Here is a 19800-nt window from a genome sequence, read left to right on the forward strand (position 1 = left end):
TAAATCTAAAAAAATAACTTCAAGAATTGATCATTTCATCTATTTGTCCTGATTCCTAATTTTGGCAATTTAAAATTAACTCAGGTGGGACTTGAAAGATGACTCTCTTGGTCGACCACTGGCTGCTCTACCAGAGGACCCAGGTTCTGTTTCCAGAACCCATGTGACACTCAAAACTCTTAGTTTACTCCAGTTCCAGGGATCCAGTACCCTCTTCTGGTTTCCGTGAGCACTGGGCACATATGAATGAAACACCCATATACATTAAATAATAAAATAATAAAATTGGTTCCGGTAACATTCACTGCAAGTACTATTGCAGTATGCCCCTTTCACACTAGCTCACTTCCCTAGTTGGTACATTCAGCTTTGCAGGCTTGGAAGGTTAAATCAGTATCAAAACCCAGAGAACCTTAAAATGTTGTAGGGTATCCATTCCACAGGGAACAAACACTACTCAGACATGGGTTTAGGCCAATAGAAAGTCTTTATTAACTGGCTGGTGACTACACTGGTTGTTTAGGATTCCAAACAAGAAAGGCCTTGAGCCTTTCATAGGATGAGCTTTTAAGCACAAAGCCACGTTCTGGATTAGCATGCTTCAGTTAACAAGAACAGTTAGCCAGAAGCAGAACTACAGAAGCCAAAAAGCAAGGTTAGTGATTTAGAGACTTTCTCAGAACTATGGATACTGATGGGTTAGGTCTGTTTTCATCTTCTTGGCAGGTAGCACTGTCTACATTCTGAGTTTTACAGCCTGAATGGTACTTTCATCATGGAGTCACTTGTGCTAAGGTCTGGGGCCTGTTACGAAACAGTCTCTTAGAGTAGATATTTGTCTATATGTTTGGAAAGGTGAGGGAATTATAATCCCAGGTAATGGTGTATGTTGAATGGCAGAAGCTAGGCATAGCAAGTTCCAGGTCAGCCAGTGCTACACAGTAAGACTTTATATATGAAATTGTGGACAATGTTTTAAGTGTTCTGGATGTCAGCTACAAGGATTGTGCTGGTATGGTTAAGAGTAAGATCTGGTGGCTTGAGAGAAGGCTCAAGTTGAGAGGACTTGTTCTTACATGGGAGGACCTCTGTTCAGTTCTGGTCATCCATATGGCTGCTCACAACTGACTAACTCCAATTCAGGCGCCCTCTTCTGGCCTTCACAGGCACCAGGAATGTCCATGACATACACACAACCAAATACATACACATAAAATAACAAGTAACTTTTTTTAAAAAGTAGGATGTGAATCTGAGCTGACCCGGAAGGCTTTCAGATGGAAGCAGGCAGAAGGGAAACCAAGAAAGCAGTTCAAAGTCAGGTTCATAGTGTCACCAGTAAATGAACACATATAGATCGACTCGCTTGATATTCCAGTCTCAGAGTACCACCACACTATAAGGATCTTAGAACCCTGGCGGGCTGTGCAAATGAAGCACTGCATGGAACTTTGCGACCAACAGAGCGGGAAACAACCAGAAACAAGGCACACGACACATGTCGCGTGAACATGGAGGGCGGCCAGAGTACGACCAAGGTCTGAAGACAAAAAGGATAGAGATACAGAAACAGCCAGGTTCACGGCCACCCGACTGAAATAGGTCGAAAAGCACCGCCAGCAACGCAGCCGGAAACGCTCCTGTCTTATTTCCTTTAGCGTCAGGGCGCTCGACTCGGGGCGGGGCGGGACGGAGCTCCACCCCCGCGGTTAGGCGGGACTTCCGGCAAGGGAGTGACGGGCGCGGCCTGGGCGGCGGCGGCGCATCCTAAGGTGGCGGCTGCCTGAGGTGACAGCGGCCCGTGGATTCGGGCACCGGAACGAGCCGCGCTGGCGGCGGCGGCGGTAGCCGCGATGATGGAGATCCAGATGGACGAGGGAGGAGGTGTGGTGGTGTACCAAGACGACTACTGCTCGGGCTCGGTCATGTCGGAGCGTGTGTCGGGCCTGGCGGGCTCCATCTACCGCGAGTTCGAGCGCCTCATTCACTGCTATGATGAGGAGGTGGTCAAGGAGCTCATGCCGCTGGTGGTGAACGTGCTGGAGAACCTTGACTCGGTGCTGAGCGAGAACCAGGAGCACGAGGTGGAGCTGGAGCTCCTACGAGAGGACAACGAGCAGCTGCTCACGCAATACGAGCGCGAGAAGGCGCTGCGCAAACAGGCCGAGGAGGTGCGTGGGCCCCGGCCGCCGCGGAGAGGGACGGTGTGGGTAGCATGGAGCAGCCAGCCCGGCTCAGCCGGCAGTATGCTGCTGCTGGGAAGTGCCACTTTCTCCATCTAGTTTGGACCCAGAGCCCCAGCCTGTGCAGAATCCCGGAGACGTTCCCCCCCGCCCCCCCTTCCTGCTGTCCTCTGACCTTGGCTGCCGCCTGCTGGCTCTGGGTTTTATTCCTTCCGTCTTTTGAGCAAGTTGCCCCAGAATCACAAAGCCCAGAATTCTACTATTCTGGAAGTAAATGCTCTTCGGTTTATGATGGGAAGTGCCTTCTTATATGAGGTTAAATTCCATTTAAGTGAAGTTGACTTGACACAGTCTTAGAAACTACTATTGAAATTAAGAGTCGATTTTGATGTTTTGGCTTCTTAAATTAGTGGCTCTGTATCACGATTAGGATAAAAGCTTGTTTGTCTTGAACCATTCCTAATTATTGTGGTTTGCTTTTTGACTATCGAGACTTTGCTGTTTCTGAATTGGGATGCATAGGCACCACCTGACTGGCTTCATCAAGTTCCCAACATTTTGGGGGATTCAAAAGCTCTTAGGATGTGAGGAGGGCTTGGGGTGACCTCAGAAACAGGGAACTGGCTCCAGAAACTGTCTGGGCTAGATCAAGGTCACACACTGACCACAGACAAAAGGACAGACCAAGTTACAGAGTAGACCTTGGTGGCAACCTGAGCTTTACCTTCTGGGGTCACATTGCTGCATAGTGGAGCTGTACCCCAGAAGTCTGCAGTGTTTGGTCCTTCTAGACCAGCCCTGGAGTTGTGTCTTGTGCCTGATACCACTGTAGCCCTTTTGATACATTGACAAAGGATTCCGGTATTTCTTCCCCTTGTCTCCATACTTACATAGTCAAGATCACTGATGAGGAAAAGGAGAAAATGAAGGTGGACAGCGGTAAGGCAAAGTTACAACCTTGTAATTTAAAATGGGCTCTGCCTAAAATAGGTCCCTGCTTGATGTGTTGACACTACCCCCAGGGAAGATGGCTCTGCCTTTCAGTTTAATACAAGCTAGACTGAGCAGTGAGTGTACATGGGGCTTCCATTGTGCAGGAGAGTGGAGATCCAGCTCTCAAGAGAAGCTGAGCAAAGCAAGAAGTAAATAGACACTGAACTGGCCAGGTGGAAGCCCTGATTAAATGCCCATTTATGCCCTTGGGGGATCTCCATCGATGTTAAAACTGAGGAGGAACTCAACATGAAACAGCATTCTCGATCTTCTGTGGAATGAAGTGGATGCTCATCTTCAGTTCTGTAAAAAAGACTACCGTGTACTAGTGGCCAGCTTCTTCTAGACAAGGATGGGCGATGAGATGCTATAATAGCCCAGGAGCTGTGCATCGCTGCAGGCAGAGCTGTGCTGCAGAAGTGCTGTCCCAGGCACTTTGCTTAAGCTTAGTCAGAGATGGGTAATCTGAGCTGCCAGCAGCTTTCTGGGAAGACAGAATTCAAGGCTTTTTAAAAATTTTAAACAGAGAAAATATCTCAGCCCATTACTTCTTTCCTGATACCAGTATGTTTTGATACCAGGTGGTTCATTCTCTGGGAAGAACGGCTCAGCTGTAGAGTTTGCAGATACCAGCCTGGCCATCCTGCCCCAAGGGACCACACACCTTACCCAGCCTCTCCTTTTCTCTCTCAGACCTTTAGTTGTTGCTGTCTTGTTTTGAGAAGTAGTGAATCAGGTCCACTACAAGTATCACTGTTGACCTCTGGTTACCTAGAAAGAAAACTGGCAAGGTGCATTTAGTAGCGAGGGCAGTGTCTCTAATGTTTCAGCTCAGCCTTGGGCCGTGTGATCTGTCCAGTTATTACCAATCCGTACAGTTCTAATGTAAAGTGATTTTTATCCCTCGGTCATTTCCCTCTGGGAGAGAAAAGGGCTAGAAAGGCAGCTAACTGTGCTAGCCTTTTTTCTTGCAATAGGCAAGCACTTAAATCGTAGGAAGAAAGATAATGTTTGAAAGACAGAGTATTAGTGTTATTATTGCCATTTTCTTTCTTAACCCTAAAGAATGTGATAGAAGCATCCTTTAGCTTATCTCAAGAAACTCAAGCGAATTCTCTGGACATTTGCTGATGCTGTGGCCATTTGCTGCTACAGAATTCAAGGCTTTGAAAAATTATCCAAATGCTGAGTTTGACCCAAGATTTGTTTTTTCCTACAAGACTCAGAATGATACCCTTTTCTCAAGTTTCTACTTTAAGGGATTAGAGGCCCATTCTTCTATACTCATATCCTTACCGTGCACGAGCTCTGAAGAGTTTAGTATCTTTTGACTTGCTCCAACGGAGTTATTCTCTTTTCACTGCCAGTACCATCCAAGAGATCCTAGGGAAGCCAGCTTCTTGTTTCTGTGTACATCTCTCCATGCTGATGCTTTAGTTCCTGAGGTCCAAGGACTGTCTGTCTCTTTGGAGCAACCATTCTGCCCAATGAATTTTCTGTGACAATGGACCTGGCCTGTTTTATACTATCCAGTTTAGTAGCCACTGGGTACAGTGGCCTTCGAGCATTTTTACTGTCACCCATGACATTGGGGAAGGAGGACTTTGTTTTTCCTTTTTCTTTCTCGAGTGCTGGCAATGGAAAACAGAACCTCAGAGTATGCTAGGCAAATTCTCACCACTGAGCCACAATCTCAGCCTCTGCTTTTCATGTCCTTTAACTTGAATTGAAACAAACACATGTGGCCAGGACACCCACACCAATGCATCTGTCTGTGTGAGTACTCTGACTGAGTTGACTTCATATAAAAGCAGGTGACTGATATTTTTAAGTTAGCATCAGGCAAGAAAGGAAAGTGCTTAAAACATAGGTTTGCATTTCTCAGTGGACATTTTCCAGTTAGAGGGAGCGACCTAAGGCAGTTAAGGAGCAGACCTGGTGGAAGAAAACACTGTGATGGTGGGAGGAGGGGTGCCAGCTGTCTAGGAAACAGCACAGGAGGTGAGGAATTCTCACTAGGCTGGGAAGAGGACCTCTGGGAAATCCTAGTGCCTGGAAGTCAGCTGTGCCGTTGGCTACAAGACTAAACCTTTGATCGTGAGCCTCATCTTTTAGTCTTTCTTTTTTTTGGGGGGAAGGGGTTAACTCTCTTACCGAGGTCTCACTGGTATCCACTGACTGCACATGCCTAGTTGTCCAGCTTGATTTCAGCATTCATGTAAGCCTCTGAAGCTTTGCTCCTGCTGAGAGCTCTCTCAGAGTGATCTTGTTCTCTGCTTTTCTCTGCCCTGTCCCCAAGTGACTGTTTTCTTTGACTTTCATCTTCTAATACTTTAACTACAGGGAATTATTCCCGGTATAATACTGTCTGGCTTTTCACTGAGCTTCATGATTTTGAGATTTGTTGAGTTTGTTGTCTGTGACACTTCGAATATTTTTTGTATAGACAAGAGACTTAAGGGCTAACGAGTTAAATGTGAATCAATGTTTGGCGTACTCTTTCTCACCAAGCCTCTTAGGTGGTGTTACCCCTTCCATTCTCTGCCTCATGTGAGACTCCTGCCTAGTTTTGTCCGAGCTAGCCCTTGTCTTACCCATCTTCCCTCTCAGCAAATACCTAGAAAAGCACACACTTCTACAGACACACACTTAGCCATAGCTCTGTCTGGCTCATATTTAGAATGCTGCCAATTTTTAAGTGTGTGTGTGTGTGTGTGTGTTTGTGTTCGCGTGTGTGCGATGAATGAATGAGTTTTGTATGAGGGTAGATAAGTATGTACCACAGCATTCGAGTCAGACAGTTTTCCCAGAAATGCTTTTCACTGTCTACCTTGTTGAGGAGGGTCTCTCTTATTCCTGCTGCTGTCCTGTATATTCAGGCTGGCCAGTCCAGCAGCTTTCAGGACAGTCTCCTGTCTGTGTCTCACATCTCACCTGAGATACATACCATAGTACCCAGCTTACTTAAGGGTTACAGGGATCACACTCTGGTGGTTAGGCTTTTAATGACTGGTTTGTTTGTTAAAAGTATTCATTTTATGTGTCTTGGTGCTTCGTTTGTGTGTGTGTGTGTGTGTATGTGTGTGTGTGTGTGTGTGTGTGTAACTGCCTGTGCCTGGTAACCAGCAAGCCAAAAGAGGACAAAGAATCCCCTGGGACTGGAGTTACAGAAAGTTGTAAGCCATGTTGATGCTGGGAATTGAACCCAGATCCTCTGTAAGAGCAGCCAGTGTTCTTAACCACTAAGCCATCACTCTAGCCTCTGTTTTATAAGACAACAACTCATGTTGCCTAGACTAATCTCAAGCTTACTGTTTGCTGAGGCTGGCCTTGAACACCAGGTGTGGTTTTATTCTTTTTTGTTTGTTCTTTTTGTTTTTTTGAGACAGGGTTTCTCTGTATATCACTCACTGTCCTTGAACTTGCTCTGTAGACCAGGCTGGTCTTGAATTCAGAGATCCATCTGCCTCTGCCTCCTGAGTGCTGGGATTAAAAAAGCATGAGCCACCACTGCCTGGCTGTGATCTTATTCTTTTCTTTTTGATTATTTGTCCTAAAAATCAGACTGCATTAAATCCATTGTGATGTTTAAGATGGATACTAGAGGGATTTTTAGTGACTATGAGGAACACTAGCTACATATAATCCTAAACTGTGGCCATATTACTAACCCACATCTAATATTTGAATATAGAAATATCCTGTTTGAGGCTGGAGAGATGGCTCAGTGGATAAGAGCACTGACTGCTCTTCCAGAGGTCCTGAGTTCAATTCCCAGCAACCACATGGTGGCTCACAACCATCTGTAATGGAATCTGATGCCCTCTTCTGGTGTGTCTGAAGAGAGCCAACAGTGTACTCACATCCATAAAATAAATAAGTCTTTAAAAAAGAAAGATCTCTGTTTCTTTCATGTGCTGTCTAGTGGTTCTTGCAGATAGTGTAACCCCAGCCTCTCAACTCAGGACCTACACTTGCTGTGTTTTGAACCTCGGTAGTTACCACAGGTGATAGATGGCACAGGCTCAAAAACCCAAGTTGCCCCTATCTTCTTGCCTGTCTGCTTGCTTAATACAAAAGATCAATAAGGCACATTTTTATTTTGGAAATTCTCTCCCTTTCTTTTCCCCTATCAATCAATAATGCAAAAGAACCTGAGGTTTTTGGTTTTTTTTTTTGTTTTGTTTTGTTTTGTTTTTTTTGTTTTTTTGTTTTTTTTTGTTTTTTGAGACAGAGTTTCTCTGTATAGCCCTGGCTGTCCTGGAACTCACTGTGTAGACCAGGCTGGGCTCGAACTCAGAAATCTGCCTGCCTCTGCCTCCCAAGTGCTGGGATTAAAGGCGTGCACCACCCCCACGTCCCACCCCCCCACCCCCCACCCCACCCCCGTAGAACCTGAGTTTTTAATTCCTCTTGGTGGTCACTTCTAACAAACTAGATGAGTTCCTATGGATGTTCCTAGCCCACTAAACTTGGAGAGAGAAGAGGCTCACCTTCCCTGTAAAGCATGCTTGGTTTAGGAAAGCTGTAACAGTCCCATGAATCCACTGTAAGAGATTATATAGCCAGCACTCTGAATCCTGACTTCCATTGTCATCTTTTATGTTTGACAAGGATATAAAGTTGACTTTTCACTTTATATTTTTATATGTTTTATTGTTATGTGTTAAAAAGGAAGAATAATCTCATTCCATGGAATTCTTTTTTTTTTTAAGGCTGACTTATATATATGTATTCTTCATGTGGTAATTGTATCTAGTTGATTCAGAATCACTTGTTTTTATGGCATTTCTGCATATACACACAAAAACTCCTGCACTTTGCTGACTCTAGGGTATTCTTCCTTCAGCTTATTTGAGTGCAGTGTCTTTAATCCTGTGTAGATTTCCTTCTGGCCGCAGTCTCTTCCCTCCCAGTTTTTCCCCACCCCAACACACACACACACACACACCCTGGGGTATTCCCTTCTTGCTGGCTATACAGGATGAGTCATCCTTCCATTGTTCACTGGAGCTCTGTGCTCCAGCACAAAGACCTTGGACAGGCTGCAGCAGGAGGGACATCAGATTGATCACACTGCTGTGGAGTGGCTGTAGGTGGGTTATGAAGCATGACTCTAGCCAGAAACTGAAGCCTGAAGTCTGTTGTTAGCTTTATATTCAGATCCTCCGAGAAGTGTTTTATGCCTTTAAAGTCCACTTGGTGTTTATGTTTCCTACAGATGGGATTTCCTGGTCACATTCCACTTTCCTGTCCAGTACTTGGACACACTTCCTTTCTCAACTCTTACTACTGTAGGGATTACAAAATGTCACTCACTTAGCTTGACCTTCTGCTGCAGAGGCAATGTATATTCCCAGGGTCCACACCATGGGTACTGCCTCCTCTCTGGCCTATTAGGGTATCTGTTTTGCAGAGTGATTTCTTTTCACTTGGTTTGATGACGATCATTTTGCTCAGAAACTCCAGGCTGGGGCTTTTCAGAGCCAGTGCTTGCAGTTTCTTTTTTTTTTTTTTTTTCCTTTCTTTTTTTTTTTTAAACTTTATTTATTTATTATAAGTACACTGTAGCTGTCTTCAGACACCCCACAAGAGGGCATCAGATCTCATTGCAGATGGTTGTGAGCCACCATGTGGTTGCTGGGATTTGAACTCATGACCTCTGGAAGAGCAGTCAGTGCTCTTAACCACTGAGCCATCTCACCAGCCCAGTGCTTGCAGTTTCTATTCCAGTAATAATGGATCTTGAGCTAAGAGGTGATTGAAATGGCAGATTAATGGGAATGGAGAGAGAGCTCAGGGATTAAGAACATTGGCTGTTCTTCCAGAGGACCAAGGTTCGATTCCTAGCACCCACATGAAAGCTCACAGCTGTCTGTAGCTCCAGTTCTGGAGAATCTGATGCCCTCTTCTGCTCAGCAGGATCCTGAATGCATGTGGGACTTGTAAACTCACACAACCATGCACACTTATAAAAATAAAAGATCCATCGCTCGAAAAGTAGAAGTGGAGAAATCTATGTGAGTTCAAGGCCAGCCTGGTCTGTAGTAAGTTCTACAACAGGGAGGGTTTTCCATGTCTTCAAAAAAGCAAACAATGAAAAATAAACAATGAAGTGGAGATGAGGAGAAGCGTTGCCGTCCTTCATCTCCATGGTTAATACTGACAGGTAATCGATAGTCTGTTAGGAGTAACATAAGCCACATCATTTGTGCATCCTTCCTACTCGTCATGAGGCCCTGGAAAGGTATGTGAAGACTGAGTTCACAGGCCATTAGGAATGGTATCAGCTATCCAAAGGTTCCAGTCACTCATTAGTGGACTGTTCTCTTATTATCAGGGCTTATCTGTGGTGACTCTCTATAGATGGGGAAAGGAAGGCAGCATGAAGGGAAAGGAACTGAGGATCTAGTGGAGACCCTTGCTCTGGCGCCAGCTTGTGGCCTCAAGGTGTCTGGATTCTTGGGTTCTTAAGCTTGTGCTTTTCCTTGTGAAAGGCTGCTGTCACCTTCTGACCAACACACACCAAGCTTTTTTTGTCCTTCTTATGCATAGAAATTCATCGAATTTGAAGATGCCTTGGAACAAGAGAAGAAAGAACTCCAGATCCAGGTAGAACATTATGAGTTTCAGACACGGCAACTGGAGCTAAAGGCCAAAAACTATGCAGATCAGAGTAAGTGGCTAGCAGGAGCCATGAGTTGGGATTGCATGTATATTCTACAACTGATCTGGGGAGGAGTACACAAGTTGTTGATAAAGGGGGCGGGTGATTCTGAGCTGCCTGTTATGTCTCATCACACAACTGTGTGTTTCCATAGTCAGCTTTCGGTGGAAATAGAGTCCTTGTGGCACAGCACACTTTTACTTATAAATCTGACTATAAAATAACAAACACTCAAACCCTCAGTCCTCCTGTGCTTCCAAGGAAAAGCACTATGGCCTTGAATCCTAACTGATCTTTGTGAAGCTAACTGTTCTAGCAACAGTTCCTAAGAGATCTTTAGGTTTTCTTCTTGTTTGCAAATTCTAGCCATTTGCCTACTGCTCACCCCCAGACATTGATCCTCAGCACAGTGGTCTCTAAATCCCAGCCTTGGAGTCAGTCAGGGTCAACCTGTTAAGCCAGTGTTCTCCCTTTCCAGAATTCTGGCCAACTGTATCTGTAGTAAAAGGTAAAAAGATGCTTTTGAAAATTGAAAAATAGGGGCTGGAGAGATGGCTTAGTTGTTAAGAGCACTGGCTACTCTTCTAGAAGTCCTGAGTTAATTTTCAGCAACTATATAGTGGCTCACAACCACGTATAATGTGATCTGATGCCCTTTTCTGGAACACATGTATACATGCAGATAGAGAACTCATACATAAAATAAATAAATCTTTTTTAAAATTTTTGCAAAAATTTAAAAAATATGTCAGCGGTGGTGGTGCATGCCTTTCATTTCAGCACTGTGGAGACAGAAGTAGGTGGGTCTCTGTGAGTTCAAGGCCAGCCTGGACTACAGAATGTATTCTAGGACAGTCAGAACTACACAGAGAAACCTTGTCTTGAAAAACTAAATGATAGTAGTAGTAACAATAACTATAAAAACATTTAAACATGTAAAGCTATACTTAAGGGGCTGGAGATTAGTTATTAAGAGCATACTATTCTTTCAGAGGACCTGAGTTGGTTCCTAGCCCCTCCATCAGGCAGCTCACAACTGCTTATAACTCAAGCTCTAGGAGGCTCTGATGTCCCTAGCTTCCTCAGGTACCTGCACTAATATGCACAGCCCCCTTCACACACATACACACATATTCATAATTTAAAATAATAAAAATAAATACTTAAACTATAGTGTTGCTGTTACAGCCATCATTTGATATCTTTTTATGATTTAGTATTTCAGTAACTAAAACACATTTGTCACTTTATGTGGTTACCTTGAGAAACAGCTACCTTCATTTTCTCTGAGAAATTAAAATTGAATTTGGGGACAGAGAAAAACTGGCTTACTAGGATGGTTTGACCTATCCCAGGGCTGAGACTGAGAAGTTACTGTGCTAGATTACCATCCTGCTGAGGATCAGGGTCTGAGCATGAGCAGTGGGCAGGCGGCTTCTGTACATGCTAGTATTGCAAACAAGAAGCAAACCTTAATGCCTATTTTAGTGTATATAATAAACCCCATATTTATACAGGTGCTGTGAGTTTCCTTTTGATCAGAGTGTTTGACATGTGAAAACTTATTGGCTCTTTTCTTAGAAAGGAAAAAAAAATGCCAAATAAGATTACTGGGTGGTGATTCTCCAGGCTAGCTTGAAGCCTGGGGGCCAATGGGAAGCTCTCAGTGAGGCAGTAGCTGTACATGCACCCAAGCAATGGCCCATAGGGAGGTCTTCACTAACACTGGTTCCTTCCAGGTACACATATAGACAGCCAAAAGACAGCCTTCCCAAGGGACAAAGACAGGCTGAGTTTGAACACACCTGACATGGGTAGACTTCTTGATTTTTGGGCAGCCACATAAGTCTGTGCTGTTTAGTTTATGTAAGTGATGCATAGAGTGCACTAATGTCTACAAAGTCAAGTTTATAAGTCACGTGTGTTCTGTGCCTTATATCTAAAAGTCACTGTGTGCTAGCTACTAAGGTCTTCTAAGTAAGGAGCTTTGGATGTTGGTGTCTTTGTTTGGTGCTACAGTCCCTAGGTTCCATCTGTGTTGAGTTTTGATGTCTATGGGCCCCATATATATTGGGTGCTGGTATTCTTGGGCTCCATGTGTGGTGTATACTGGTGTCCCTGGGTTCCATGTGCATTGAGTACTTGTGTCTTTGGGTCTAGTGTGTGTTAGGTGCTGGTGTCCATGCTTTAAACTCCTTCAAGAAAAAAATTGCAGCTGACTTTGCCTTGCACTGATGCTTATACTGAGCTTTAAAAAGGGGTCCCTACACTACTACCAGTTGTCAGATACAGGAAGAGCAGCAGTAGTGTCTACAGGTGCTACCTGGCCCATTCCTAGAACATAGAGCACAGCATGGTCTGAGATGAGGTATGGAGCCGTGTAATTTGTTAGATCAATCTAGAAAAGAAATCAGGAGGCCAGGGGGAGGTGAGGGAAGCCTCTCACCGAGGACAGATGAAAGCCAGTGAAGGGCCATACCACCCAACGTCCAGGAAACACAACTTGTACATGAGCTGCCTTGTTTGTTCACCATCGTCACTCAATGGGTACATAGATAGAGGTGCAGAGGAAGGCGCACAAGGGCAGTGGCATGCTGGGCCCATTAGCAGGACTCAAGGACAGGCTGACTGGCCAGTGCTGTCATTTAGCTTGTTTTAGACAGATACATGCCATACCAGAGAGGACCATTCTGGGTGTCACCAGGGACTACCAGTTTTGGGCAGTAGCCTAAAGAAAACAAGTTCAGCTCTGGATGTATAAGGAATGCAGCTGTTTGTTTCATGACATGCTTCTGAGCTCAGATTAGTCACTTGAATTTTCTCATTTCATGAGCTTCTCACTTCTTTTGTTTAAAAATTTTTTTTATTTAGTTATTTATTGTTTTAGGGGCTTGGGGGAAGGAGCCCAAGGTCATGTTCATCATACTAGGCAAGTGATCTGCTGCTGAGTCCTCGCCTCCATTTTCTGTTGGCATATGTTATGAGATTTGCCTCTGTTTGGAAGCTTCCAGCTACCCTGAGCAGATGCTTTTGTCAGTCCCACCCATCCTGGTTTCTCTTACTGCAGGATTGAGCATTCTCACATGTGAGGCTCCCATCACATGCACATGGCACTCACCCTCTCCATCTACACCTTTCTGAGCAGGGTGCTCTGCTGTACCATGTGCCAGGGCTGTTACAGACCAGGACACATGGACTGAGCTGTGGAGGATAGACTGCAGCTGACACAGTGGTTGTGTTTTCTAGTTTCCCGATTGGAGGAACGAGAATCAGAGATGAAGAAGGAATACAATGCCCTGCACCAGCGGCACACAGAGGTAGGTGCTAGTGGGTACCCTGCAGGCATGAGCGTGGGTTTTACCATTTGCTGCTGATCTTTGGTCACTTCTTCTAATACCTTTGTTGTTTGATAGAAAGCTGTCTGCTCATGTTCCTTCGATGCTTGTTCCCTAAAAGAACTGTCTTATCCAAGCACAACACTTCAGAACTGTAGCATTGGGAGTTTAGTGGGTGACACTAGCAGAGGACCTCTCTTGACAGATGATCCAGACCTATGTGGAACACATCGAAAGATCTAAGATGCAGCAAGTTGGGAGTAGCGGCCAAACGGAAAGTAGCCTGCCCGGGCGGAGGTAGGTGGGCAAGAAGGGGGATTGGTAGGGACATTGGGCAGGAATGTGCACGAAGGTGGATGTGGCTTTGCTGTAACTGCCTTGCCTTCTGCTCAGTCCTGAGTCTTTGTCTGAGGCTCAGGAAAATTGTGTACAGTCTGTCCTTGCTCTATATGGATTCTAATTTTGCAAACTTTACTACTTACTAAAATATTTTTGAAACGTTGCCAGTCAATGTTCACGGTGCTGTCATAGCTATGTGATGATATTGTGGGGGTGTGGAGTTTGAACCAAAGCACAAGCTCTTGACCAAGGTTTAACTCAGCGGTGCTCTCAATTCCCCATCTGAACCCTACCTAGATGCCAGTGGGAGGGGCAGGAGGATCTGCACAGCAGCCTGACAGAAAGAAGTACATGGAGGCCTTGGCCTAATAAGATGGCTTTGAAGCAATTGGGACTTTAAAACAGTCACCCAACCTTATTTGACCTTATTTTCTTTTTTATACTGAGTGTACCTGTATCATCTGGTAGGGTTAGTTCAGATGAGCTCTGGGATCTAAAACTGAGATCTTTGTAAAATATGTACAGGTCCCCCCTTGGAGCAATAGCTTAATGTTCTTCATCTATGTTCAAAAACAAGCACTTCTAGCCTGTGGCCCATAGACCATATGAGTGCTAAGATAGCTATGTATGCAGCTCAACACATTGTAGATAACAATGTCAAAAAGTTTGACACCTCTACTCTATGATGGGCCGGCCACCTTGCACAGCCCCATCCCTGTACCTCCATGCATGGTAGGATAATGTCCAAACCCCTAGGTCCCTCTTACGGCCACGTTCAGGATTTGGTGCTGGTTTTGCTCAAACATCAGGAAGAATCCTGCTGAGCATGGCTTCCTTACCACTTTCTGTCTGAGTCAGGGTATCTAGAGAGCAAGTATCAGAGGTCTCATGGGGCATCAGCAGCTCCATTGAGCTGAGTGATTAGAGATAACATTGTCAAGTGTGGGGAGGGGTAAGAGACAGAACACACAGAACCACAAATTTTTGAACCAGACATCACCTTATTGCTCTGTGGTCCCAAATTCCTGCAGCTAAAGCTTTTGAAATCAGGTCTGAACCAGAAAAAGCCTCTAGTTACTTTATAATAAGACTGCATATTCCTCTTCCTTGCCTGTTCTGTGCACTGTATCAACAAATGAAAAGGTTCAGGATATACAGCTCTGGGCTGAGTGTGGCAAAGCTGTCCTCTTCAGCATGCCAGAGTCTTTGACCAGAAAACAAGATGCATGTGAAAGCCTCAGGAAGGGAGGGAGGGTCTGGGTATGTGTTCTCGGCATGGTGCTGCTTCCTTGTAGCAGAAAGTAGGCAGTGTACAGTTTGAAGAGATCCCAAGCACTACAAGAATTAGCAAGACAATATGGATCCTTGTGGTGAGCTATAACCCTGAGTTCATTATAGCTGAAGAGTAAAAGCACTGAACTGCACACTGTTAGTTGCTGGCCCAGGAAGACTCCTTCTTTGCAAACTGTGATGTTGTTCCCTTAGAGGATCTCCAAGTTACCAGGCTGATCTTGTAATCAGTGATCTTTAAGGAAGTATCTGAGTCTGGTATAGAGGTTGGGGGCGGGGGGAGAGGTTGATATCTTTGTATAAGGCCACAGCATCCTAGAACCTTCTAGCAATCTCTTGCCAGCATATCCTTCAGGAGAACATGGAGCAAGACATGTGGCTCAAATCTGTAATCTGAGCACTCAGGAGTTGAGGCAGGAGGAAAATCCATGTTAAATGCCAGCTAGAACTACATAGTAAGTTCCTGGGTAACTTAGGCTACAGAGAGAGAGGGAGAGGGAGAGGGAGAGGGAGAGGGAGAGAGAGAGAGAATATGAATTTCTTAGCAGCTTTGTAGTTGAAAATGTGGGAGAAACATGCCTAATGTATCAAAGGAACCCAGGCAATGTGACCTAAACCCAGGATTGCAGATTGCATGTATCCAGTATCTTACGCCACAGGTGGGTACTCCAGGTCCTGTGGTGCTGAAGGAATAGATAATCTAGGATCCTCTAAGCTAAGCCAGAACCAAAGCTGGGTTGTGTTCAGAACCATGCAGGCTGTGAAGCTTACCTCTGGAGGCTCTGATTATCACCATGAGCCAAATTAGGTTACCTGCTTTTCCTTGGAAAAGAAACACCTCAACTTCAGGCAGAGTGTGCTCTCCTATGGGTATCTACTTAATGAAGGGATGGAAGCCCGTCTAGAAGCTTGCTACCAAGGTATTCCTGTGGGCTCCATAGTTTTACACCAGCGAGGTATCCAGAGCCTCTCCTTGTACCTTTGATTTCTCTCCTGTACTCAGATTTTTTTCTCCATCTCCAGGCAACCAGGCTGTAGGAAGCATGCTTCCTACCTGAGAGGAGTTTAGGGCCCTTAGGCTGTTACTGCCTCCTGTCCTTTCTTCCCTAAGAGAACCAGCATGCCCTTGACATGTTTCATGAGAAGTAGATCTGTGAGTCTCCTCTGTCTGTGGCCATCCTGTGTTCTCTAGGCAGCACAGTACCCTTCGTGCCAAAAATAAGGGTGACACTCATAGTGGTGGTGCAAAGGAGAGGCTTTTTCTATGCCTTCTAGAAACCCCAAGAAGCTTCCATGGCCTTTTCTGTTGTTTGACAAATGGGATTTTCCAGCCTAATCAGGAAGAGTGCTCACTGAGTTCAAACCGTTGAGTATTTGATCAGATATGACCTGATCTGCCCATTGGTCTCCACGGCCAAGGAATAAGCAGCCTTGTTGCCTTAGTCTCCTGACCCCATTGCTAGCACACGCTAGTCTCAGTTTAGAAGAATGATGCTTGTTACCAGGCTTATGGAGACTGGATGTGGAGCATGGGGGAGGGAATACTCACCTCTGGGCTCTTCCCACCACCCTGGCTAGTGTCTCTGAAGTTCCTCAACCCATATACTCCATTCTCCTTCCCATTATTGAGTAGTTAAATAGAAACTAAGATTTCTCCCATGCTCTAAACCTAAGCTGACAACAAGGTAGTGCAGAGCCCCTGGCACAGAGAGCAACTATTTTGACCCAAAATAGTGGGCTAATTGAGGTGAAGAAAGAACCCTTCCTCTATCCCGAGTATGTGTGCACTATCACAAGTAGGGACTATACTTCAGCATTGCTGATGCACTGCCCTTGAGATGAGGTAGGAGGAAACTATGTCCTTTAGGTCAGATGTTTAAGTTGGTCACACTTTTTCAGTTCCCCACAAGGACTTTATAAAATTTTTATTCTTCCTGAGTCTGAGCTGCTGGCCATTTGTAATGCATGTGGCCTTTTCCTGCACTCCTGGCATGCTTTTCAGAATCTGTATGTCTGGAATGAACTCAGTGAACTCTCCAATACTTGCTATTCTTGGACCATTGCTGCAGATGTGCATGGGAGCCTATGTGTCTCTGTGCTCTTGTCCTGTGTGCACATGATATTTGTGATAAGCCCTGTGTTTACCCACCTACCTGTTCAATAGGTCACATCCTAGGGTTTTTTATCAAAACCATAAGCATCTGTACCTCATGTGTCTATTCCTGTAGATATTGTGTATAGCTATTGTTTATATAGAGGGAAAACATGATGGGGTCCAGATATCTCACCATCGTCATGCACGTGCTTTCACTGTGAACACATGCATAGACAGTAGCCAGTGTGACCTTCATCCTCTAATGTGGTCTTCTTGTCCTGTCCTCTGTGCTGTCGCTGCTATGTGCTGGCCATTGTGTCTGTTGCTGCTTGCAGTCCTCGCCAGTCGTGGAGGAAAAGGTAAAGCCTGTTGGTCTTTGTCCACTGCAGTGCTAAGGTCACTGCAAGGATTGGGGTTGTCTGAGGGAAGAATTAGGATAGTGATGGCTTTGATTGAAATCACAGTTTTCTTGATGACCTTCTGCAGCTCCACATTCACAAGACTGAGGAAGTACAGACTTGCTGCATACCCTAGTATGGCCGCACAGTAGTTGGCAGAGTTCCTTGAGTTTTTCAGGTTCCAGGTTCTACCCCACACTCAAGAACTGTCTGCCCTTATCAAAGATGAAATCATGCCATTGACTCCAGTGCCCTGGCTTGGTAGGTGGTAGGCCAGTAGAAGCATCTCAAACTGTGGATTTAATCATCAGCAGTGTGTGTGTCGTTCCATCCCTTGAAACAAGAGCCAACTCCCCTTTCTCATCCTGTAACATCTGGAGGAGAGGAGTGGGAGAGACATCATTGGTTTAGAGCCTAGGAACACAATATGTGCTTCTCACCCCGGTCATAAGTAAGAGTGCTTAATGGGGCAGAACTAGGCCCAAGGGTCTTCCCTATTAGAGGCAAAATGTGGTCAAGGAGGCTAGGAGCCTGCTGGAACAGGCAGGGCTAGTGAGCTGTGCTGGCTTCTCAGTCCCTCATTGTGCTGCCCTCTCAGTGGCCCAGGGACTTGGCACTTGTGGGATATTGTCAGTACAGCTGAACTAGGGAAGTTCATGGAGACAAACTCTTCACTCTTTTGGGATGCAGCATCTGAATTATTTCTACTTGATGCTAAAAGGCCAAGCAAACCCTATGTGAAAGAATCATGCAAGCCAGATACTGACAAGTACCTTCTAGAGAGGCCTCAGCCCTGAGCATTCCTCCACAACCCCAACCAATATTTCCCACATGAAACACCCAGCCTCTTTGATTCTATCCTTGCCATGACAAGCCAATAAGAAAGCAAACTCAAGCCGGGCAGTGGTGGTGTATGCCTTTAATCCCAGCACTTGGGAGGCAGAGGCAGGCGGATTTCTGAGTTCGAGGCCAGCCTGGTCTACAGAATGAGTTCTAGGACAGCCAGGGCTACACAGAGAAACCCTGTCTCAAAAAAACCAAAAAAAAAAAAACAAAAAAAAACCAAAGAGTACTTACTGCTCTTCCAAAGGTCCTGAGTTCTGTTCTGAGCAGCACATGCATGAGGCAGCTCACAACTGCCTATGCCTCTAGAATCTGATACTCCCTTCTGGACTCAGGTGGCTCCTGTACTCACATACACATATCCACACACTACACACGTATATTCAGAACTTTAAAACAATAAATATTGAAAAAGCTCTTGTTGGCATTGCCTTAGGATTACCAGCTCTGACACTGTTTCTGTTTAAATTAGACAAAATAGGGGAGCTAGAAAGATGGCTGATGGGTTAAGAGTACTGACTGCTCTTCCAGAGGATATGTCCCTAGCACCCACATGGTAGCTTACAAGTATCTGTAAATCTAGAATCAAGGAATCTGATGCCTTCTGACCTCCACTGCACCAGGCATGCATGTACATAGATATACAAGTAGGCAAAACCAACCATACACATAAAATTAAATTAAATTAAAATGTTAAATTAGAGCATGACAGAAGGGGAAAATACATAAATCCTAGTTAAGGAAAATTTCCACACCCTCACATGTGTAGAAATGATACTTAGTGGCTGGGTATAGGATGCCACTTTAAGCATAGACAGTATCTCTGTGTCAAGAGATGGACTTTGACTCTCTCATAGCACCATCTAACCATCCACTCCTCTGCTTACTTCTCTTCTACTGCAGCAGGAAGGAGCGTCCCACCTCTCTGAATGTCTTCCCCCTGGCTGATGGCATGGTACGTGCACAGATGGGGGGCAAGCTCGTGCCTGCGGGGGACCACTGGCACCTGAGTGACCTCGGCCAGCTACAGTCCAGCTCCAGCTACCAGGTTTTGTAGCCGTGTGTGTAGTGAGGGTCCCCAAACTACTGGTATTCCTTGTCCACTCAGGGGACTCCAGTCTTTGCTATTTTCCCTGAGTTAGTCTACCATCCCCTGACATGAGACAGGGAAAAGAAACAGAGATGGGGTGTCAGGATGCATGAGCTTCCTGCTCTGTGTGACCTCACACTCACACTAGCACCTGTGAGTTTAGGATAGCCCCCTTAGTTTCTCTGGCCACTCTGCAGCTAAGGAAGTTGTCTATTAAGGCTGAACAACCGAACATATCCCCAGATACATGCCTATCTTTGCCGAGATGCCAGCCAGAGTGCATTCAGTATCTAGAGCCCGAGGCTTCTACTTGGAGGAGGTGTAGATAATGAGATGGCTCTTGCCTTGGGCTCTTTTCTGTTTGTCTTTGGCCATAGCTCCTCAGCCACAAGCTGAGAAGGGAGATACCACCACCTACAGGTATGCACCCCAAACATGGAGCCCAGAAAAGGCCAGGTCTTTCATTCAGGGTTCTAGGTCACTTTCTGTACAAGGGGTGGGTGTGTATGGAGACTGCTTTCCTGGGGTGGAGGAGGTGCCCTTTGGTCTGGTAAAAGTTCCTCACAG

The 19800-nt window shown here is 45.4% G+C and overlaps 1 protein-coding gene and 1 non-coding gene across 10 annotated transcripts in view; one reads left to right on the forward strand and one right to left on the reverse strand.

Moving 5' to 3' along the window:
- The first annotated feature begins 1727 nt into the window (after positions 1 to 1727).
- Mapk8ip3 (mitogen-activated protein kinase 8 interacting protein 3) overlaps positions 1728 to 19800 on the forward strand; it is a 38147-nt gene continuing 20074 nt past the window's right edge. For 3 of the 9 annotated variants that reach the window (XM_028760971.1, XM_028760974.1, XM_028760979.1), the window contains exons 1-5: positions 1758 to 2171; positions 9732 to 9852; positions 13090 to 13160; positions 13384 to 13475; positions 19047 to 19191. In XM_028760971.1, coding sequence (XP_028616804.1) covers positions 1854 to 2171; positions 9732 to 9852; positions 13090 to 13160; positions 13384 to 13475; positions 19047 to 19191 — 747 coding nt within the window. In that variant the 5' untranslated portion in view covers positions 1758 to 1853. Of the gene's footprint in view, positions 2172 to 9731; positions 9853 to 13089; positions 13161 to 13383; positions 13476 to 17237; positions 17262 to 19046; positions 19192 to 19800 lie in introns of those variants that run through there. The other 6 variants (XM_028760976.1, XM_028760975.1, XM_028760977.1 and 3 more) reach the window with 6 other exon arrangements.
- LOC114615298 lies at positions 17867 to 17939 on the reverse strand. Its single transcript, XR_003710452.1, has one exon. It is a non-coding gene; the product is annotated as a small nucleolar RNA SNORD66 (small nucleolar RNA).

This window comes from Grammomys surdaster, unplaced genomic scaffold (genome assembly GCF_004785775.1).
Source record: "Grammomys surdaster isolate TR1022 unplaced genomic scaffold, NIH_TR_1.0 126612, whole genome shotgun sequence".
In the NCBI taxonomy this organism is placed as follows: Eukaryota; Metazoa; Chordata; class Mammalia; order Rodentia; family Muridae; genus Grammomys; species Grammomys surdaster.